General features: G+C 42.4%; 1 protein-coding gene across 1 annotated transcript in view; it reads left to right on the plus strand.

Annotated features, from left to right (window-relative positions):
• The first annotated feature begins 9,585 nt into the window (after positions 1 to 9,585).
• LOC134352531 (nuclear receptor subfamily 0 group B member 1-like) overlaps positions 9,586 to 24,866 on the plus strand; it is a 194,695-nt gene continuing 179,414 nt past the window's right edge. Inside the window, exon 1 of the mRNA XM_063059795.1 lies at positions 9,586 to 10,108. Within this exon, the coding sequence (XP_062915865.1) occupies positions 9,586 to 10,108 (523 nt within the window). The remainder of the gene's footprint in view (positions 10,109 to 24,866) is intronic.

Consider the following 24,866-nt stretch of genomic DNA (forward strand, 5'->3'; position numbering starts at 1 on the left):
ATTGTATTCTGTGTTGCAGGTTTATTCTGGTAGGCACTTGGTAAAAGTGAAGGGAATAAGTTACGTCTTCATGGGCAGTTTAGAGCTGGGGACATCCAGCTGTCTTCATTTTTGTTGACCTCTGAGCTTCCCTTAATTGCATCACTTCAAGATTGCATAGTTTCCTTGTTGATAATAAAGGATCAAATGCATCTCTTTGACTTTGTGGAACATTATTATTAGATTGATCAGATGGCATGTCATACAAGGGTAATTACCTATTGGGTCACCAGCAGCGACATTGGTTTGTTTGAGTTGCTGCTACTTCAACCATAATTTTTCCAAAAGAACCAAAAACTAAAGAGAGATGTTTCAAGATATTTAATGCTTTTCTTTAGTGATATGTGTGGCATGTGGCCAAGTGGTTAAGGCATTGGACTAGTGACCTGAAGGTCGTGAGTTTGAGCCCCATCCAAGGCAGCATGTTGTGTCCTTGAGCAAGGCACTTAACCACATACTGCTCCAGTCCACCCAGCTGAAAATTGGTACTGGCAAAATGTTGGCAATTAACCTCCTATCCAGTCCTATGCCTGATGTCCTATCCAGGGGGGGAGTCTCGTACTCTCAGTCACTTTACGCCACAGAAACACCAGCCTGATGAGCCTATAATGCTTGGGACAGACTTTAACTTTAACTTTAGTGATACAGTGCTCTCATGTGACCACACTTGGAGTTTTATGTGCAGGTCTCATCACTCAACCAAAGAAGGATATATTTGCAAAAGCACACAAAGATTCACTAGATTAATTTAAGCAATGGTTACGTGAGGTAACATTAACCAGTTTGGAAATACACTGTCCTGAATTGAGAGGAATGAAAGGTGATTTCAAAGTTTCAAAGGTTCATTTATTATCAAAGTATACACCTCAGAAATTCTTCTTCTCCAGTTAGCCATGATATTAATAAAGAAAAGAACGGAAGCATGATCAACAATTCCCAAGTCCTTCATTCCCACACCAGAAAAGAACAAAAATGCAACAGGCACATCGATCTCCCAAAACCCCTCCCCACACACCAAAAAAAAATGAGAAAGATCAGTTGAAGAACACAGAGTGTACAAAAAATATAAGATTGCAAAAAAGATCTATAGTTCAAGTCGATATCCAAAACACAGAAAACCTGGGCAACATTCTCTGGGCACAGTGGCAGTCCTTTCCCCCTCCGACAGCGAGCGAACCCACCAGTGATCAAAAGGCAGTCTCCCCTCTCCATAGCAGAGTAATCCCCCAGAGATAAAAAGGCAGTCTCCTCTCTCTGTAGCAGAGCAATCTCACCAGCAATCAAAAGGTAGTTCTCCCCCTTGGGCATCGGAGTGATCCCGCAGTGATCAAAAGACTGTCTCCCCTCTCTGTAACAGAGTGATCCCACCGGTGATCAAAAGGCAGTTTCCCCTCCCTGCAGCAGATCACCAGCAATCAAAATACAGGCAGCCGCCACTCATCTTCCAAATTCACTTCCATGTTTCAATCTCTCTTGTCGCTTTAATCGGTGAACAATGGACAGTTTAACTGGTTAAGTAGACTCGAACATCGGCTCGGGCCCTTCTCACCACGAAGTTCTCGCAGACTGCCTCTGCCTCACAGAGTCCCCGCAGATACTGCAAATTGCAGGCTCCAACAGTTCCAGAATTGTGTTTAAGTTGAAAACAAAATGTAAGAGACATTAAAGTGAAATACATGGTTTTATGATCCATTCAGAAGATGTCGACTGAAGGAGCATTGTATGCAGGTACCATCTTGACTGGAGTTTACTGAATTCTTAAGAAACTTTACAGGTGCAGTGTGGGAATGATCTTTTCCTTGGCTGAGACATCTAAAACCTAAGGGGAACAGTCATTCAGGAAAGATGCAAGAAAATGCATTTTGATATTGGTTTTGGTTTATATTTGTCGTGTGTACTGAGATACGGCAGAAAGCAATTATTTTGCAAGTCACCCAGACAGATGATGCCACATAATTCCACTGATGTAGTAAACAAAAACAGAATTCAGAATATAATGTGGCATTTTCAGAGAAAGTGCAGTACATGTAGACAAAGTGCACGAGTCAGATGAGACAGATTAAGAGATGAAGAGTTAATGTGTTCATCTTTTAGCACATGAGAGCTTCCTCTAACAGTTAGGAAACAGAGCTGCCCTTGAGCCTGGTAGTACATATCCTTTTGCCTTTGTTTCTTCTGTCTGACAGGAGAGAGCAGAAGAGAGAATGACTGTGTGATCCTTGATTATTTTGGTTGGTTGGTTTTCTGACACAATGGGAAATGCAGACAGAGTCAATGGAAGGGAGATACTATTTTTGTGATCAACTGGACTTTTTTCTGCAATTTTTGTGGCCTTTGGAAGAGCAATTGCCTTCTCAAGCTATGCTGCATCTAGATCAGACTATTTCTGAGGTGCAACAATAAAAAATAGTAAAAGTGATCAGGTAGATGCAGAGTTTCTTTACTTTCTGAGGAAGGAGAGGCACTGTGTGCTTTCTTGACAGTAGAAGCCATGTAGCTGGGTGGGACTAACAGATGATGAAATTTGCACCTATGAAATTGAAGATCTCAGTCCTTTTGACTTCATAACCATTAACGTAGACAGGAGTGTGTGCACTGTCTTCATTGCACTCATTCCCCAAAATCAATGGCCCACTTTTTGTTTTGATGACATTGAGAGAAAGGTTGTTGTCAAGTTTCCTCGCTAAGCTCTCTATTTCCTTCCTGTACTCCATCTTGTTGTTATTTGAGATCTGAACTATTACTGTCATGTCATCTGCAAACTGATAAATGGAGCTAGAGCCACTCATTTGTAGCTGCAAATGAACTAAAATAAGGGGCTCAGGTTTCAGCCCAGTGGGTCCCTCGCACTAGGATAATTTTGGTAGAGGTGCTGTTGCATTTCTTTGGTGATTGTGGTTTATTGGTCACAAAGCCAAGTATCCAGTTGCAAACAGGGGTATACAGTCGCATGTCAAGGAGTTTGTTTGTAGATGGGTTTAGTTCAGATAATGGTGCTAATGGCAGAGCTATAGTCATCTAAAGGCTCTTCAATCTTTGGAAGCTTCTGTCCAAGAGAGTTGGATCAAGAAGAGAAAACTGTAACTTCCTACAAAGTTAAATCTTGTGACATAAGGACAGAAGAGCTTCGCTTCCAGATGAGCTCAATGCCTTCTATGCTCGCTTTGATCACCAGGACAGGGGGGAACCATCGCACACCCCCATGTCTGCTGATGGTCCTTGGTATCAGTATCCGAAGATGACGTAGGAGCTGCCTTCAAGAGAGTGAATTCAAGGAAAGCATCCGGTCTGGACAGAGTACCTGGTCGAGTACTGAATACGTGTGCAGACCAACTGGCTGGTGCATTCACAGATATCTTCAACCTCTCACTTTGGCAGTGTGTGGTACCCATCTGCTTCAGACAGGCTTCAATCATGCTGATGCCCAAGAAGAGTGTGGTTAACTGTCTAAGTGACTATCACCCTGTGGCACTTACATCCACAGTGATGAAGTGTTTTCAGAGGCTGGTGTTGAAGCATATCAGCTCCTATCTGAGTGGTAACTTGGATCCACTCCAATTCACCTAAGAAAGCAGATGCTATCTTGTTGTCTTTTTACACAACCCTGGAACGTCTGGGCAGAAAGATCCATACATCAGGATGCCCTTTATCGAGTACAGCTCAGCATTTAACATTATCAGTAAATTAATCAGTAAACTCCAAGACCTGGGACTCAATACCCCCTTGTGCAGTTGGATCCTGGACTTCCTCACTTGTAGACACCAGTCAGTTGTGATTGGAAAAAGATCTCCACGATCTCCACAGGAGCATCATAGGGATGTGTACTTAGCCCCTCTCTCTACTCGCTTTACACCTATGACTGTGTGGCTAAGCACAGTGCCAACACCATTTACAAGTTTGCTGAAGACACCACTCTTTTGGGCCATATCTAAGGGGGTGGTGAATCAGCATACAGGAGGGAGACTGAAAACTTGACTGAGTGGTGTAACAACAACAACCTCTTACTCAGTGTCAATAAAGCCAAGGAACTGACTGTAGACTTTAGGAGAGAGAAACCAGAGGTCCATGAGCCAGACCTCATTGGAGGATCAGAGGGGGAGAGAGTCAGTAACTTTAAATTCCTGGGTATCACTATCTCAGAGGACCCATCATATAAATATTGAAGAAAGCACAACAGCCCCTCTACTCCCTCAGGAGTCTGCGGAGATTCGGCATGTCATGGAAAGTGTGCTGACTGGCTGCATTATGGCCTGGTTTAGGAACACTAATGCCTTTGAGAGGAAAATCTTACAAAATGTAGTAGATTCAGTCCAGTACATCATGGGTGAAACTCTCCCAATCTTTGAGCACATCTACATGAAACACTGCCGTAGAAAAGTAGCATCCATCATCAGAGATCCTCACCACCCAAGTCATGCTCTTTTCTCACTGCTATCATCAGGTAGAACATACAAGTACCTCAGGACTCACACCACAAGATTCAAGAACAGTTACTACCCCTGAACCATCAGGCTCTTGAACAAAAGGGGATAGCTATACTTATTTAACAGATAGCTACACTTTCTATTAAATAACTGTCAGGAGACTGTTGCTGAAGTTTCTAACTAGCATTAGTTGCATGCACTTGTGTGGTGGCCTAACACTACACTGTGCTTAGAATGAATAGTTTTTTGATAGCATCAGTTGTATGTGTTTGTGTCCAAAACATAGAAACGTAGAAAACCTACAGCACAATACGGGCCCTTTGGCCCACAAAGCTGTGCTGAACATGTCCTTACCTGAGAAATTGCCTAGTGTTACCCATAGCCCTCTAATTTACTAAGCTCCATGTATCTGTCCAGGAGTCTCTTAAAAGACCCTATCGTATCCGTCTCCACCACCGTTGCCGGCAGCCCATTCCACACATTCACCACTCTCTACGTAAAAAAAACTTACCCCTGATATCTCCTCTGTACCTAATTCCAAGCATCTTAAATCTGTGCTGTCTCATCTTAGCCACTTCAGCCCTGGGAAAAAGCCTCTGACTATCCACACGATCAATGCCTCTCATCATCTTATACACCTCTATTAGGTCACCTCTCATCCTCTGTCGCTCCAAGGAAAAAAGGCCGAGTTCACTCAACCTATTCTTATAAGGCATGTTCCCCAATCCAGACAACATCCTTGTAAATCTCCTCTGCACCCTTTCTATGGTTTCCACATCCTTCCTGTAGTGAGGAAACCAGAACTGAGCACAGTACTCCAAGTGGGGTCTGACTACGGCCCTATATAGCTGCAACATTACCTCTCGGCTCCTAAACTCAGTCCCACAATTGTTGAAAGCCAATGCACCGTATGATTTCTTAACCACAGAGTCAACCTGCACAGCAGCCTTGAGTGTCCGATGGACTCAGACCCCAAGATCCCTCTGATCCTCCACACTGCCAAGAGTCTTACCAATAATACTATATTCTGTCATTATATTTGACCTACCAAAATGAACCACCTCACACTTATCTGGGTTGAACTCTATCTGCCATTTCTAAGCCCAGTTTTGCATCCTATCAATGTCCTGTTGTAACTTCTGACAGCCCTCCAGACTATCCACAACACTTCCAACTTTTGTGTCATCAGCAAATTTACTAACCCATCTCTCCACTTCTTCATCCAAGTGATTTATAAAAATCACAAAGTGTAGGGGTCCCAGAGCAGATCCCTGAGGCACACCACTGGTCACTGACCTCCATGCAGAATATGACCCATGTACAAGCACTCTTTGCCTTCTGTGAGCAAGCCAATTCTGGATCCACAAAGCAAGGTACCCTTGGATCCCGTGTCTGCTTACTTTCTCAATAAGCCTTGCATGGGGTACCTTATCAAATGCCTTGCTAAAATCCATATACACTACATCTACTGATCTGCCATCTGTGTTTAGTCGCATCCTCAAAAAATTCAATCAGGCTTGTAAGGCACAACCAGCCTTTGACAAAGTCATGCTTACTATTCCTAATCATATTATAGCTCTCCAAATGTTCATAAATCCTGCCTCTCAGGATCTTTCCATCAACTTACCAACGACTGAAGTAAGACTCACTGGTCAAAAAGCAGTGATTTTTTTCACAAACTTGGTGAGAAATAGGGAGGAAAATAATTTAAACAGCTTTTTTCATGTTTCAAGTAGGCAGGCAGGTGTGTAAATGAAACAATTTCACTGTTTCAACAAGTTAGAACTGTGAAGAATTTGAAGGTATTGACAATCATCTTGAATGTTACAATGAATACGAAGATTTGGAGGATGCAATGATCAAAAGCATTCTATGAAGGCAGTCCATTACCTGCACTCAGTGTCTGCACTGACATGTTCACAACGGAACTGGTCTACTGATGACGCCATAGCCACAGCACTACACACCGCTCTCACTCACCTGGAGAAGAGGGATGCCTACGTTAGGATACTGTTCCTTGACTACAGTTCAGTATTCATACAATAATTCCCTCCAGACTTGACAGGAAGCTCAGAGACCTCGGCCTGCAGTCTGCCTTGCGCAGCTGGATCCTGGACTTCCCATCAGATTGCTGACAGGTGGTAAGAATGGGCTCCCTCACCTCTGCTCCTCTGACCCTCAACACAGGTGCCCCCCTCCCCAGGGATGTGTCCTGAGTCCCGACCTCTACTCCTTTTACACCCACGACTGTACTGCCACACACAGCTCTAATCTGCTGATCAAATTTGCAGATGATACGACTTTGATCGGCCTTATTTCCAGCAGTGACGAGACAGCCTACAGAGGAGAGGTTGACACCCTGACACAGTGGTGCCAAGATAACAACCTCTCCCTCAACGTCCAAAGAACAACAGAGCTGATCATGGATTACAGGAGGGATGGAGACAGGCTCAGCCCGATCAACATTAATGAGACTGCAGTTGAGAGGGTGAGTAGTTTCAAGTTCCTTGGTATACACATCACCGATGATCTCAGCTGGACTGTACACATCGGCTGTGTGGCAAAAAAAGCACAACAGTGTCTCTTCCACCTCAGGCGACTGAAGAAGTTCTGCATGGGACCCCAAATCCTCACAACCTTCTACAGGGGCACCATTGGGAGCATCCTGACTCACTGTGTCATTCCCTAGTATGGGAATAACACCAACCTTGATCGGTGGGCACGGCAGAGAGTGGTACGGACAGCCCATCACATCTGTGGGTGTGAACTTCCCTCCATTGAGGACAGTTACAGCAGCAGGTGCAGAAAGAAGGCCTGGAAGATTATTGGGGAGACCAGTCACCCCAACCATAAACTGTTTCAACTGCATCCATCTAGCAAACGGTACCATAGCGTTAAAGCCAGGCTCAACAGGCAAAGGGGCAGCTTCTTTCTACAAGCCATTAGACTTTTAAATTTGCATCTGTACATTGCAACGGAGTCATAACGCAAAGATTTTTACTCCCTCACATTGTGGGATGGATGTAAGATTTAAATAAATTCAAATTCAATCAAAAGAACGTGGCAGCATAACACTGTGATGAATTCTTCTATCGATACCGCGGTTTTATAGCACTGCAGTAGTGTTGTTAGTGTTCTAAGTTGTTCTGTGTTTCATTTAGATACATGATCTGTTACCCAGTTAAACAGTAGCTTGCCTTTTTTTAATATGTTTTAAAATATTTCCATGAATTGCTAATTGGGGCAGCCAGTTAATCTGGCCAAAATGTACTGGTCCCAATGTGCCCTAATTAAGGGGAATTTATTTTGATGGGAATGTGGAGAAAATGGCATTGAGGTATAATGTCGGTCATGATATCGTACTTTTCATATTTTCTTGTGGAATAGTAAAATGGAATTTGGTCCGGAGAATCTATGCTTTCCCATTATTCTCATTTCTCACATTCTCCTGTAGTTAATGTCCATAACTCTCCCACCCTCCCCCAACACATGTACTGCCATCCATCTACACAAGAGGCAATTAACCCACTAGCAAATCTTTGAATGGACCAAGGGGAAGAAGGAGCTGAATGACCATTTACAGTTTCTATTAAGATCTTATACTCTTAGCCAAATGGTGCATGGTCCAACTGGAAAGCTCATCTGAATCTGGTGAAGAACATCCTTTTATGCTGAATGTAGATGTGTATTTGTTAGGTGGTCCTAACATCATTCTCAAAAGAAAGAGATTTTTTGAGTGACTGCATTGCCTCACAGTCCCTAAGGTGATTGATACTATCTCAGACTTTGAAGCCTACCTTTCCACTGGAAGCTTCAGACTGTGAAATCAGCCCCAACAAGAGGTAATGTTGCAGCTATATAGGATCCTGGTCGGACCTCACTTGGAATACAGTGCTCATTTCTGGTTGCCTCACTACAGGAAGGATGTGGAAACCATAGAAAGAGCGCAGAGGAAATTTACAAGGATGTTGCCTGGATCGGGGAGCATGCCTTATGAGAACAGGTTGAGTGAACTTGGCCTTTTCTCCTTGGAGCGACGAAGGATGAGAGGTGACTTGATAGAGATGTATAAAATGATGAGAGCCATTGATCGTGTGGATAGTCAGAGGCTTTTTCCCAGGGCTGAGATGGCTAGCATGAGAGGACATAGTTTTAAGGTGCTTGGAAGTAGGTATGGGGGAGATGTCAAGGATAAGTTTTTTACGCAGCAAGTGGTGAGTGCGTGGAATGGGCTGCAGGCAACGGTGGTGGAAGCGGAAACGATAGGGTCTTTTAAGAGACTCCTGGATGGATACATGGAGCTTAGAAAAATAGAGGGCTATGGGTAAAGCCTAGGTAGTTCTAAGGTAAGGACATGTTTGGCTCAGCTTTGAGGGCTGTAGGGCCTGTATTGTGCAGTAGGTTTTCTATGTGTCTATGTAACATTTTCAAGTACATTCTGATGTCAAAAGTGGGCCCAAGACAGCAAATATGATTCCAAAAAGAAGAGTTCTGCAGAAGTTGTAGTCGAGGTCTATCTGTGCACTTGGCCAAGGGTGACTGTGATTCTATGACACCTGATTCACGTGAATTCACACTGCTCACCGGAACAAGGAGGGTATGTCAATTGTTTGTCACTAATTCATGAAACATTATTTTACCATTTTTCCACGACCATGAAGGGAGAAAACAAATGATGCAGCCTCACCTTACATACCACGTACCCTTACATGACAGCAGAGAACTGTGGCTGAAAATGTCAAAGGCTGAAATAAATTAGTGTGGTCTAAGTTTAACTGGCATTAAAAATCCAACTCATGATAGATCCTAGTTTCTAAATGTCCTTGTGAGTTGTAAAGGTAACCCAGCATTAGTCATTTCTTTGGTTGTTGTATTGCTTCACTTCATATTATTCCAGCCACAATCCATGCCATTTTTCTGTCTCTGCCTCTGATCCATGCCTGTATTTTCACATAACCACCTCTTCACAATTTCAGTGATGACCTTGGAACTTGCTACAGAGCTGTTCAAGGTTAGTTGGCAGCCAGGGTATAAAAGATCTATCAGTGTCTAGTTTCTCGAACATAAACAGTGATCCTTCTCACAGCACTGCTGACAAGGGTGCTACTGTCTACACAGGGCAATGGCGTTCAGTTCCCACTTTGCCCTTCAAAAGCGATGCCACTGTGAAAAGGATAAGATGGATCAAGACAGCATACTTTATCATATCCTAAACCACAAGGGACATTCACACCTACCCACCTGCAGCTGTAAAGAGAAAGCAGCACTAGGATCACCTTATATTGCCTGCAAGGCTGCTTCTGAAGTTCTCCTTAAGACAGTGAACTTTATTAAAAACCTGCCCTCCTTTCGCAGACTGCTGCAAATGGATCAGCTGCTGCTGCTGGAGAGCTGCTGGGCTGCCCTGTTCGTACTGGGTCTGGCTCAGGAAGGGGTCGATTTCGAAGTGATTGAACCTTCCAAGACAAGCATACTCAAAGAGATTCTAATGAACCAGAAAATTAAGTATAACAAGGAGAAAATGAGCAATGAACCGTCAGCAGTGGAAGTACAGAAAGTCAAATCATTCCTGACTAAGTGTTGGAGTATGGACTTCAGCACAAAAGAGTATGTCTACTTAAAGGGGATTGTATTGTTTAGTCCAGGTAAGTTCTCTATTCTACTAGTTACCATGATATACTTTCAGTAAATGAAAAGAGATTGTAAAATTAACATTGAGGAGGCATTAATCTTATTCTAGAATTATGAATTTTGCTGCCTGTACATTTAATTAAGAATAAGCAATTCTTTCACAGGATCTATTCAGAAGAAGCACGCTGTGATTTGATACTGGGTCATTCAAACAGTAAATATATGGGCAAAGAAAAACATTTTTATGACAATGGATTTGTGGTTTTAGTCAAAGAGAAGTGAATGAATCCAAGCTGAAGGAAGAAGCTGAACAGAAAAAGCAAGGAGAAAGAACAACTCTTGTCCCATGTTCAGAGAAATAGTTCAGTTAGAAATACTTTCATCACAAAAACATTAAAAAACCTTTAGCAAAAGCACTTGACAAACTGGGGTTTAAACCAATCAGTAAATACAAATGTACTGATTCAAGGAGTAACATTTACACAGGTAGTATTCTATTTGTAACATTGAGGAAAAGACACTTTAAGCTATTATGTACTCTATAGGAATAATTTTCTGGCTATAAAATTCATTGGCATGGGAGATAAGAGTTTAAGGTTGATTGCATGGCAGTCTACTACCACAAAACTCAGCCTGAGACACAGCATGGATAACATTTGTAACTTGGGTGTATTATTGCTGCAATGAAAAACATTTGCTTTGTGTGCCAACCAGACAGACCACACCATTGATGAGTATATCAAGGTAGTATATAGAATATAGTCATAGAGAAAGTGCAGTGCAGGCAGACAAATAAAATGCAAGGGGCTACAACAAAATAGACTGGGAGATCAAGATTGGATCTTTTAGTGTCTCAGAAGTCCATTCAGGAATCTCTGAACAATTGACCAGAAGCATTCCTTAGCCCTGGTGGTTCATGTTCACTACCTCTTGAGGGGAGGAAGGTAAATGATTGGGGTAGGAGGGGACCTGGGCTATGTTGGCTGCTTTCCTGAGGCAGTAAGAAGTGGAGACAGAATCAATGGAGGGGCTGAATGGTCGCATAAACAGCACCAGTTCAAGCATGCAGAGAAGTTCAGGTTCATTGGGACAAGGGTCAGGCCTGGGGAGGTGAACAGGGAAAGTGGAGATGAATGAGGAAAGAGGAGGTGAACGGGGAAAGAAGCAGAAAAATTCGTGCTCATTGGGACAAGGGCCAGGCCCGGGGAGGTGAACTGGGAAAGTGGAGATGAATGGGGAGAGGGGAGGTGAATGGGGAAAGGGGAGGTGAACAGGGAAAGAGGAAGTGAATGAGGAAAGAGGAAGTGAATGAGGAAAGGGGAGGTGAATGGGGAAAGAAGCAGAGAAATTCATGCTCATTGGGACAAGGGCCAGGCCTGGGGAGGTGAACAGGGAAAGTGGAGATGAATGGGGAAAGGGGAGGTGAATGGGGAAAGGGGAGGTGAATGGGGAAAGAGGAGGTGAACGGGGAAAGAGGAAGTGAACGGGAGCGAGGAAGTGAATGAGGAAAGGGAAGGTGAATGGGGAAAGAAGCAGAGAAATTCATGCTTATTGGGACAAGGGCCAGGCCTGGGGAAGTGAATGGGGAAAGAAGATCACTAACAGGGGTCATTAAGACTTCAGAGATTCTGCAGGTAGGGGTGTTGAGTAGAGATCCAAGGTACAAATTGGGGTGGAGCCGGGAGTGATCAGGGATTTGAGTGTAAAATCAGTGAGTGAGGTTTTTGGGGTTGTGTTGCTGCAAAAAAAGAGGAGTTCACACGGGATCTCTCCTGAGTAGTATTTCCAGGGCCAAGCCTTCTTCTGGGAACAATGCTAGTGAAAGGAAAATTAAAAAAACAGCAGCAGCTGCTGGAAATTTGAGATAAATATAGAAAATGCTGGAAAAAAATCAGTAGATGGGTCATGCAGCATCTGTGGAAAGAAAACCAATCAGCAGTTTGGGTGTGCAGACCCCCAACAGAACAGAATTGTTGGCTTCTCTCTTTCTATCACTGAGATTTTCTAGTATTTTCTGCTTTAATATTAAAAGCTGGTTGTTCTGAGAGTCTGAAATAACAGGAACACCAGAACGAGACTCAATTTCACAGGCAGTGCTCTAATAAAAAGCTAACCAACAGGTGAAAATCATGATCAAATGACACAGGAGCATATTTCAATCTGGACACCTAAGCTATTATTGTTTTTAAGAGAATTTGTTTCAGATCATGTACAAAGGGAGAAGGACAGTACTTTCCTTAAATACACTGATAAACAATGTGTTGTGCAAGTTGTTTAACCTTGTCAGAGAGTGTTGGCCTTCAGAGCTGATTGGCACCTTCAAAGGTTCGAAAACATACTGGTGTCAGTAATTTCAGCAAATGCTTTGGAAAATTATGATGAGTAGCTCACTTTTAGATCGGAGTAGAAATTTTCTGAAATGTGTAATTTCAAAACTTCCTCAATTGGTCCCTAAATGATGTGGGGTATCCTATCCCACATGTGATAGCATTATTTCTGATAGTTTCACTGGGTATAGGTATAGGTCAATGACTGCAAGAATAAAGAGCATCTAGTTACACCCACTGATTCTGCCCCTTGGGTCTGCACACTCATATTCAGATAGAATTTGCCCGACCTGTACTGCTGCTATTTTGATCAAACCCCATTGTTTTCTCTTTCAAAAACCCAGCAATCTCAGCATTGCTTGATCCTTACTGTTCACTGACGGTGGAGAATTTTCATATTTTAATTATTCTTTATGAAAAAAATCGCTTTTGTGGATTTGAAGAAATACAAGTGAGAGTAAGTGTCCTGCACGGACTAGAAGGGCTGAGATGGCCTGTTTCTGTGCTGTAATTGCTACATGTTATATGGTTATAAGTATACATCAAACTCTCCGTACCCTGAATATACAGCATTTTCTCAATGCACTTGACAGACTAGGGGATTTGCTCATTTGTGTAAGATTATTATGGAAGCAGTTGATTAGTTTTGTCATTAATCAGCATCAATTTTTATTGTCCTGAGAGTGAAACGTAGGAAATATTATGTGCCATTGCATTTGCTGCAACAAATTTTCCTGCTTTGGTCCAGCACCACTCCAGATTCTGCTCACTTGACTCGCTTGACTGATCTCCTTCATTCTTCCTTTATTTCAAATCTTAATTGTCTCATGAAAATACGTATATTTTTTCATTCATTAATGATTTGTGGTACTTAACTAAATTTCTAGTTTTTCTGAATTATTGCTCCTTGTTAGGAGTTGTGCAAAGGTTATTATAAGATAACAATACTGTTCTCTTTGACAGAATTACTGACCTGGAGTTCCTCTGTCAATGATTTTTAGTTCAGTGAACACAGAAGAGTAAAGTGCAGGAACAGGCCCCTAGGCCCTCAAAGTCTATGCCATCCAAATTAACTTCTTCTGCATGCACTTGGTCTACATTCGTCTATGCTCCGCATATTCATGTGGCTTCATTATCGCTATCACTATCACTTCCCCAGGCACCACATTCCAGGTGCCTACAATTCTCTCTCTGTGTGAAAAGATTGCCCACACATCTCCCTCCTTTGAACTTTCTTTCTCTTGCCATAAACCTAGGCCCTCTCATATTTAACATTTCCACCCTGTGGAAAAAGATGCTGGCGATCTACGCTTCGCATTGTTTTATAATCTACAGTAAGGTTGCTCCTCAGCCTTTGATGCTTTAGATGTTCAAAGTAGGCATTGGCATGGTCCTTCCTTTGTGTCAAAACCTATCCACAACCATTTCAACTTCTCATCGTTTTATCATCAAGGCGATGAAGTGTGGGAGTCTGAAGGATTGCAGTTGTGGGAACATACATGATAACCCTTCCGTCACTTGAGTCTACACTGATCACAATTCTGTGTAGTGTGTAGTAGTGAATAGAATAGAATTGAATTGACTTTATTACTCACATCCTTCATATACATGAGCAATAGAGATAGCCCAAGAAATTGTAGACCAGTGAGTCTTACCTCAGTGGTTGGTAAGTTGATGGAGACGATCCTGAGAGGTAGGATTTATGAACATTTGGAGAGATATAATATGATTAGGAATAGTCAGCATGGCTTTTCCAAGGGCAGGTCGTGCCTTACGAGCTTGATTGAATGTTTTGAGGATGTGACTAAGCACATTGATGAAGGAAGAGCAGTAGATGTAGTGTATATGGATTTCAACAAGACATTTGATAAGGTACCCCATGCAAGGCTAATTGAGAAAGTAAGGAAGCATGAGATCCAAAGGAACATTGCTTTATGGATCCAGATCTGGCTTGCCCACAGAAGCCAAAGAGTGGTTGTAGACGGATCATATTCTGCATGGAGGTCGGTCACCAGTGGAGTACCTCACGGATCTGTTCTGGGACCCCTACTCTTCGTGATATTTATAAATGATCTGGATAGGGAAGTGGAGGGATGGGTTAGTAAGTTGGCTGATGACACAAAGGTTGGAGGGTGGTGTGGATAGTGTGGAGGGCTGTCAGAGGTTACAGAGGGACGTTGATAGGATGCAAAAATGGGCTGAGAAGTGGCAGATGGAGTTCAACCCAGATAAGTGTGGTGGTTCATTTTGATTGGTCAAATATGATGGCAGAATATAATATTAATGGTAAGACTCTTGGCAGTGTGGAGGATCAGAGGGATCTTGGGGTCCGAGTCCATGGGATGCTTAAAGCAGCTGCGCAGGTTGAATCTGTAGCTAAGAAGGTGTACGGTATATTGGCCTTCATCAATCGTGGAATTGAATTTAGGAGCAGAGAGGTAATGTTACAGTTATATAGGACTCTGGTCAGATCCCATGAGGCATACTGTGCTCAGTTCTGGTCGCCTCACTACAGGAAGGATGTGGAAGCCATAGAAAGGGTGCAGAGGAGATTTACAAGGATCTTGCCTGGATTGGGGAGCATGCCGTATGAGAATAGATTGAGTGAACTCGGCCTTTTCACTTGGAGCGACGGAGGATGAGAGGTGCCCTGATAGAGGTGTATAAGGTGATGAGAGGCATTGATCATGTGGATAGTCAGAGGCTTTTACCCAAGGCTGAAATGGTTGCCACAAGAGGACACAGGTTTAAGGTGCTGGGGAGTAGGTACAGAGGAGATGTCAGGGGTAAGTTTTTTCTGCAGAGAGTGGTGAGTGCATGGAATTGGCTGCCGGCAACGGTGGTGGAGGCGGATACGATGGGGTCTTTGAAGAGACTTTTGGATAAGAACATGGAGCATAGAAAAATAGAGGGATATGGGGAAGTCCAGTAATTTCTAAAGTATGGACATGTTCGGCACAAAATTGTCGGCCCAAGGGCCTGTATTGTGCTGTAGGTTTTCTATGTTTCTATGGTGACACAGTCCTGTGAATATTGGGACACAGTCCTCCATTGATCACAATCCAGTGTAGTATTGGACACAATCCTGTAATGATCACAATCTTGTGCAGTATTGGTCACAGTATTGTACTGATAACAATCCTGAGAGTATTGGGACACAAATCCCATGTAGTATTGGACACATCCTATACTGATCACAATCCTGTGTAATACTGGACACAATCCTGTACTGATCAAAATCCTGTGAGTATTGGGACACAATCCTCTGTAGTATTGGACACAATCCTGTACTGATCAAAGTCCTGTGTAGTATTGGACACAATCCTGTACTGATCACGGTCCTGTGTAGTATTGGACACAGTAGTGTACTGATCACAATCCTGTGTAGTATTGGACATAATCCTGAGTATTATTGGACACAATCCTGTACTGATCACAGTCCTGTGTAGTATTGGACACAGTCCTGTACTGATCAAAGTCCTGTGTAGTATTGGACACAATCCTGTACTGATCACGGTCCTGTGTAGTATTGGACACAGTAGTTTACTGATCACAATCCTGTGTAGTATTGGACATAATCCTGAGTATTATTGGACACAATCCTGTACTGATCACAGTCCTGTGTAGTATTGGACACAGTCCTGTACTGATCACAATCCTGTGTCGTATTGGACACAATCCTGTACTGGGAATGATCCTGTGTAGTATTGGACACAATCCTGTACTGATCACAGTCCTGTGTAGTATTGGACACAATCCTGTGAGTATTGGGAAACAATCCTGTATAGTATTGGACACAATCTTGTACTGATCACAATCCTGTGTCATATTGGACACAATCCTGTACTGATCACAATCTTGTGTAGTATTGGTCACAGTCCTGTACTGATCACAATCCTGTGAGTATTGGGACAAAATGCCGTGTCGTATTGGACACAATCCTGTACTGATAACAATCCTGTGAGTATTGGGACACAATCCTGTGTAGTATTGGACACAATCCTGTACTGATCACAATCCTGTGTAGTATTGGACACAGTCCTGTACTGATCACAATCATGTGTAGTATTGAACACAATCCTGTGTATTATTGGACACAATCCTGTACTGATAATAATCCTGTGAGTACTGGGACACAATCCTGTGTAGAATTGGACACAATCCTGTACTGATCAGAGTCCTGTGTAGTACTGGACACAATCCTGTATTGATCACAGTCTTGTGTAGTATTGGACACAATCCTGTGAGTATTGGGACACAATCCTGTGTAGTATTGGACACAATCCTGTACTGATAACAATCCTGTGTTGTTTTGGACACATCCTGTACTGGTCACAATCTTGTGTAGTATTGGTCACAGTCCTGTACTGATCACAATTCTGTGAGTATTGGGACACAATCCCGTGTTGTATTGGACACAATCCTGTACTGATCACAATCCTGTGTCATATTGAACACAATCCTGTACTGATCACAATCTTATGTAGTATAGGTCACAGTCATGTACTGATCACAATCCTGTGAGTATTGGGACACAATCCCATGTAGTATTGGACACATCCTATACTGATCACAGTCCTGTGTAATACTGGACACAATCCTGGACTGATCAGAATCCTGTGAGTATTGGGACATAATCCTGTGTAGTATTGGACACAATCCTGTACTGATCAAAGTCCTGTGTAGTATTGGACACAATCCTGTACTGATCACGGTCCTGTGTAGTATTGGACACAGCAGTGTACTGATCACAATCCTGTGTAGTATTGGACATAATCCTGAGTATTATTGGACACAATCCTGTACTGATCACAGTCCTGTGTAGTATTGGACACAGTCCTGTACTGATCACAATCCTGTGTCGTATTGGACACAATCCTGTACTGATCACAGTCCTGTGTAGTATTGGACACAATCCTGTGAGTATTGGGAAACAATCCTGTATAGTATTGGACACAATCCTGTACTGATCACAATCCTGTGTCATATTGGATACAATCCTGTACTGATCACAATCTTGTGTAGTATTGGTCACAGTCCTGTACTGATCACAATCCTGTGAGTATCGGGACACAATCCTGTGTAGTATTGGACAGAATCCTGTACTGATCACAATCCTGTGTAGTATTGGACACAGTCCTGTACTGATCACAATCATGTGTAGTATTGATCACAATCCTGTGTATTATTGGACACAATCCTGTACTGATAATAATCCTGTGAGTGCTGGGACACAATCCTGTGTAGAATTAGACACAATCCTGTACTGATCACAGTCTTGTGTAGTATTGGACACAATCCTGTGAGTATTGGGACACAATCCTGTGTAGTATTGGACACAATCCTGTACTGATCACAATCCTGTGTCGTTTTGGACACATCCTGTACTGGTCACAATCATGTGTAGTATTGATCACAATCCTGTGTATTATTGGACACAATCCTGTACTGATAATAATCCTGTGAGTACTGGGACACAATCCTGTGTAGAATTAGACACAATCCTGTACTGATCAGAGTCCTGTGTAGTACTGGACACAATCCTGTATTGATCACAGTCTTGTGTAGTATTGGACACAATCCTGTGAGTATTGGGACACAATCCTGTGTAGTATTGGACACAATCCTGTACTGATCACAATCCTGTGTCGTTTTGGACACATCCTGTACTGGTCACAATCTTGTGTAGTATTGGTCACAGTCATGTACTGATCACAATTCTGTAAGTATTGGGACACAATCCCGTGTCGTATTGGACACAATCCTGTACTGATCACAATCCTGTGTAGAATTGGACACAATCCTGTGTATTATTGGAACAATCCTGTGCTGATCACAATCCTGTGTCATATTGAACACAATCCTGTACTGATCACAATCTTATGTAGTATAGGTCACAGTCATGTACTGATCACAATCCTGTGAGTATTGGGACACAATCCCATGCAGTATTGGACACATCCTATACTGATCACAATCCTGTGTAATACTGGACACAGTCCTGTACTGATCACAATCCTGTGTCGTATTGGACACAATCCTGTACTGGGAATGATCCTGTGTAGTATTGGACACAATCCTGTACTGATCACAGTCCTGTGTCATATTGGACACAATCCTGTACTGATCACAATCTTGAGTAGTATTGTTCACAGTCCTGTACTGATCACAATCCTGTGAGTATTGGGACAAAATGCCATGTCGTATTGGACACAATCCTATACTGATCACAATCCTGTGAGTATTGGGACACAATCCTGTGTAGTATTGGACACAATCCTGTACTGATCACAATCCTGTGTAGTATTGGACACAGTCCTGTACTGATCACAATCCTGTGTCGTATTGGACACAATCCTGTACTGGGAATGATCCTGTGTAGTATTGGACACAACCCTGTACTGATCACAGTCCTGTGTAGTATTGGACACAATCCTGTGAGTATTGGGAAACAATCCTGTATAGTATTGGACACAATCCTGTAATGATCACAATCCTGTGCAGTATTGGTCACAGTCTTGTACTGATCACAATCCTGAGAGTATTGGGACACAATCCCATGTAGTATTGGACACATCCTATACTGATCACAGTCCTGTGTAATACTGGAAACAATCCTGGACTGATCACAATCCTGTGAGTATTGGGACATATTCCTGTGTAGTATTGGACACAATCCTGTACTGATCAAAGTCCTGTGTAGTATTGGACACAATCCTGTACTGATCACGGTCCTGTGTAGTATTGGACACAGTAGTGTACTGATCACAATCCTGTGTAGTATTGGACATAATCCTGTACTGGGAATGATCCTGTGTAGTATTGGACACAATCCTGTACAGATCACAGTCCTGTGTAGTATTAGACACAATCCTGTGTGTATTGGGAAACAATCCTGTATAGTATTGGACACAATCCTGTACTGATCACAATCCTGTGTCATATTGGACACAATCCTGTACTGATCACAATCTTGTGTAGTATTGGTCACAGTCCTGTACTGATCACAATCCTGTGAGTATCGGGACACAATCCTGTGTAGTATTGGACACAATCCTGTACTGATCACAATCCTGTGTAGTATTGGACACAGTCCTGTACTGATCACAATCATGTGTAGTATTGATCACAATCCTGTGTATTATTGGACACAATCCTGTATTGATAATAATCCTGTGAGTACTGGGACACAATCCTGTGTAGAATTGGACACAGTCCTGTACTGATCAGAGTCCTGTGTAGTACTGGACACAATCCTGTATTGATCACATTCTTGTGTAGTATTGGACACAATCCTGTGAGTATTGGGACACAATCCTGTGTAGTATTGGACAGAATCCTGTACTGATCACAATCCTGTGTCATTTTGGACACATCCAGTACTGGTCACAATCTTGTGTAGTATTGGTCACAGTCATGTACTGATCACAATTCTGTGAGTATTGGGACACAATCCCGTGTCGTATTGGACACAATCCTGTACTGATCACAATCCTGTGTAGTATTGGACACAATCCTGTACTGATCAAAGTCCTCTGTAGTATTGGACACAGCAGTGTATTTATCACAATCCTGTGTAGTATTGGACATAATCCTGTGTATTATTGGACACAATCCTGTACTGATCACAATCCTGTGTCATATTGAACACAATCCTGTACTGATCACAATCTTATGTAGTATAGGTCACAGTCATGTACTGATCACAATCCTGTGAGTATTGGGACACAATCCCATGTAGTATTGGACACATCCTATACTGATCACAATCCTGTGTAATACTGGACACAATCCTGGACTGATCATAATCCTGTGAGTATTGGGACACAATCCTGTGTAGTATTGGACACAATCCTGTACTGATCAAAGTCCTGTGTAGTATTGGACACAATCCTGTACTGATCACTGTCCTGTGTAGTATTGGACACAGCAGTGTACTGATCACAATCCTGTGTAGTATTGGACATAATCCTGTACTGGGAATGATCCTGTGTAGTATTGGACACAATGCTGTACAGATCACAGTCCTGTGTAGTATTAGACACAATCCTGTGTGTATTGGGAAACAATCCTGTATAGTATTGGACACAATCCTGTACTGATCACAATCCTGTGTCATATTGGACACAATCCTGTACTGATCACAATCTTGTGTAGTATTGGTCACAGTCCTGTACTGATCACAATCCTGTGAGTATCGGGACACAATCCTGTGTAGTATTGGACACAATCCTGTACTGATCACAATCCTGTGTAGTATTGGACACAGTCCAGTAGTGATCACAATCATGTGTAGTATTGATCACAATCCTGTGTATTATTGGACACAATCCTGTACTGATAATAATCCTGTGAGTACTGGGACACAATCCTGTGTAGAATTGGACACAGTCCTGTACTGATCAGAGTCCTGTGTAGTACTGGACACAATCCTGTATTGATCACATTCTTGTGTAGTATTGGACACAATCCTGTGAGTATTGGGACACAATCCTGTGTAGTATTGGACAGAATCCTGTACTGATCACAATCCTGTGTCATTTTGGACACATCCTGTACTGGTCACAATCTTGTGTTGTATTGGTCACAGTCATGTACTGATCACAATTCTGTGAGTATTGGGACACAATCCCGTGTCGTATTGGACACAATCCTGTACTGATCACAATCCTGTGTAGTATTGGACACAATCCTGTACTGATCAAAGTCCTCTGTAGTATTGGACACAGCAGTGTATTTATCACAATCCTGTGTAGTATTGGACATAATCCTGTGTATTATTGGACACAATCCTGTACTGATCACAATCCTGTGTCATATTGAACACAATCCTGTACTGATCACAATCTTATGTAGTATAGGTCACAGTCATGTACTGATCACAATCCTGTGAGTATTGGGACACAATCCCATGTAGTATTGGACACATCCTATACTGATCACAATCCTGTGTAATACTGGACACAATCCTGTACTGATCACAATCCTGTGAGTATTGGGACACAATCCCATGTAGTATTGGACACATCCTATACTGATCACAATCCTGTGTCGTATTGGACACAATCCTGTACTGGGAATGATACTGTGTAGTATTGGACACAATCCTGTACTGATCACAGTCCTGTGCAGTATTGGACACAATCCTGTGAGTATTGGGAAACAATCCTGTATGGTATTGGACACAATCCTGTACTGATCACAATCCTGTGTCATATTGGACACAATCCTGTACTGATCACAATCTTGAGTAGTATTGTTCACAGTCCTGTACTGATCACAATCCTGTGAGTATTGGGACAAAATGCCGTGTCGTATTGGACACAATCCTGTACTGATCACAATCCTGTGAGTATTGGGTCACAATCCTGTGTAGTATTGGACACAATCCTGTACTGATCACAATCCTGTGTAGTATTGGACACAGTCCTGTACTGATCACAGTCATGTGTAGTATTCAACACAATCCTGTGTATTATCGGACACAATCCTGTACTGATAATAATCCTGTGAGTACTGGGACACAATCCTGTGTAGAATTGGACATAATCCTGAGTATTATTGGACACAATCCTGTACTGATCACAGTCCTGTGTAGTATTGGACACAGTCCTGTACTGATCACAATCCTGTGTCGTATTGGACACAATGCTGTACTGGGAATGATCCTGTGTAGTATTGGACACAACCCTGTACTGATCACAGTCCTGTGTAGTATTGGACACAATCCTGTAAGTATTGGGAAACAATCCTGTATAGTATTGGACACAATCCTGTAATGATCACAATCCTGTGCAGTATTGGTCACAGTCTTGTACTGATCACAATCCTGAGAGTATTGGGACACAATCCCATGTAGTATTGGACACATCCTGTACTGATCACAGTCCTGTGTAATACTGGACACAATCCTGGACTGATCACAATCCTGTGAGTATTGGGACATAATCCTGTGTAGTATTGGACACAATCCTGTACTGATCAAAGTCCTGTGTAGTATTGGACACAATCCTGTACTGATCACGGTCCTGTGTAGTTTTGGACACAGTAGTGTACTGATCACAATCCTGTGTAGTATTGGACATAATCCTGAGTATTATTGGACACAATCCTGTACTGATCACAATCCTGTGTCATATTGAACACAATCCTGTACTGATCACAATCTTATGTAGTATAGGTCACAGTCATGTACTGATCACAATCCTGTGAGTATTGGGACACAATCCCATGTAGTATTGGACACATCCTATACTGATCACAATCCTGTGTAATACTGGACACAATCCTGGACTGATCACAATCCTGTGAGTATTGGGACACAATCCTGTGTAGTATTGGACACAATCCTGTACTGATCAAAGTCCTGTGTAGTATTGGACACAATCCTGTACTGATCACGGTCCTGTGTAGTATTGGACACAGCAGTGTACTGATCACAATCCTGTGTAGTATTGGACATAATCCTGTACTGGGAATGATCCTGTGTAGTACTGGAAACAATCCTGTACAGATCACAGTCCTGTGTAGTATTAGACACAATCCTGTGTGTATTGGGAAACAATCCTGTATAGTATTGGACACAATCCTGTACTGATCACAATCCTGTGTCATATTGGACACAATCCTGTACTGATCACAATCTTGTGTAGTATTGGTCACAGTCCTGTACTGATCACAATCCTGTGAGTATCGGGACACAATCCTTTCTAGTATTGGACACAATCCTGTACTGATCACAATCCTGTGTAGTATTGGACACAGTCCTGTACTGATCACAATCATGTGTAGTATTGATCACAATCCTGTGTATTATTGGACACAATCCTGTACTGATAATAATCCTGTGAGTACTGGGACACAATCCTGTGTAGAATTGGACACAGTCCTGTGCTGATCAGAGTCCTGTGTAGTACTGGACACAATCCTGTATTGATCACATTCTTGTGTAGTATTGGACACAATCCTGTGAGTATTGGGACACAATCCTGTGTAGTATTGGACAGAATCCTGTACTGATCACAATCCTGTGTCGTTTTGGACACATCCTGTACTGGTCACAATCTTGTGTAGTATTGGTCACAGTCATGTACTGATCACAATTCTGTGAGTATTGGGACACAATCCCGTGTCGTATTGGACACAATCCTGTACTGATCACAATCCTGTGTAGTATTGGACACAATCCTGTACTGATCAAAGTCCTCTGTAGTATTGGACACAGCAGTGTATTTATCACAATCCTGTGTAGTATTGGACATAATCCTGTGTATTATTGGACACAATCCTGTACTGATCACAATCCTGTGTCATATTGAACACAATCCTGTACTGATCACAATCTTATGTAGTATAGGTCACAGTCATGTACTGATCACAATCCTGTGAGTATTGGGACACAATCCCATGTAGTATTGGACACATCCTATACTGATCACAATCCTGTGTAATACTGGACACAATCCTGTACTGATCACAATCCTGTGAGTATTGGGACACAATCCCATGTAGTATTGGACACATCCTATACTGATCACAATCCTGTGTCGTATTGGACACAATCCTGTACTGGGAATGATACTGTGTAGTATTGGACACAATCCTGTACTGATCACAGTCCTGTGCAGTATTGGACACAATCCTGTGAGTATTGGGAAACAATCCTGTATAGTATTGGACACAATCCTGTACTGATCACAATCCTGTGTCATATTGGACACAATCCTGTACTGATCACAATCTTGAGTAGTATTGTTCACAGTCCTGTACTGATCACAATCCTGTGAGTATTGGGACAAAATGCCGTGTCGTATTGGACACAATCCTGTACTGATCACAATCCTGTGAGTATTGGGTCACAATCCTGTGTAGTATTGGACACAATCCTGTACTGATCACAATCCTGTGTAGTATTGGACACAGTCCTGTACTGATCACAGTCATGTGTAGTATTCAACACAATCCTGTGTATTATCGGACACAATCCTGTACTGATAATAATCCTGTGAGTACTGGGACACAATCCTGTGTAGAATTGGACATAATCCTGAGTATTATTGGACACAATCCTGTACTGATCACGGTCCTGTGTAGTATTGGACACAGTCCTGTACTGATCACAATCCTGTGTCGTATTGGACACAATGCTGTACTGGGAATGATCCTGTGTAGTATTGGACACAACCCTGTACTGATCACAGTCCTGTGTAGTATTGGACACAATCCTGTAAGTATTGGGAAACAATCCTGTATAGTATTGGACACAATCCTGTAATGATCACAATCCTGTGCAGTATTGGTCACAGTCTTGTACTGATCACAATCCTGAGAGTATTGGGACACAATCCCATGTAGTATTGGACACATCCTATACTGATCACAGTCCTGTGTAATACTGGACACAATCCTGGACTGATCACAATCCTGTGAGTATTGGGACATAATC

Source organism: Mobula hypostoma, chromosome 10 (genome assembly GCF_963921235.1).
Source record: "Mobula hypostoma chromosome 10, sMobHyp1.1, whole genome shotgun sequence".
NCBI lineage: Eukaryota > Metazoa > Chordata > Chondrichthyes > Myliobatiformes > Myliobatidae > Mobula > Mobula hypostoma.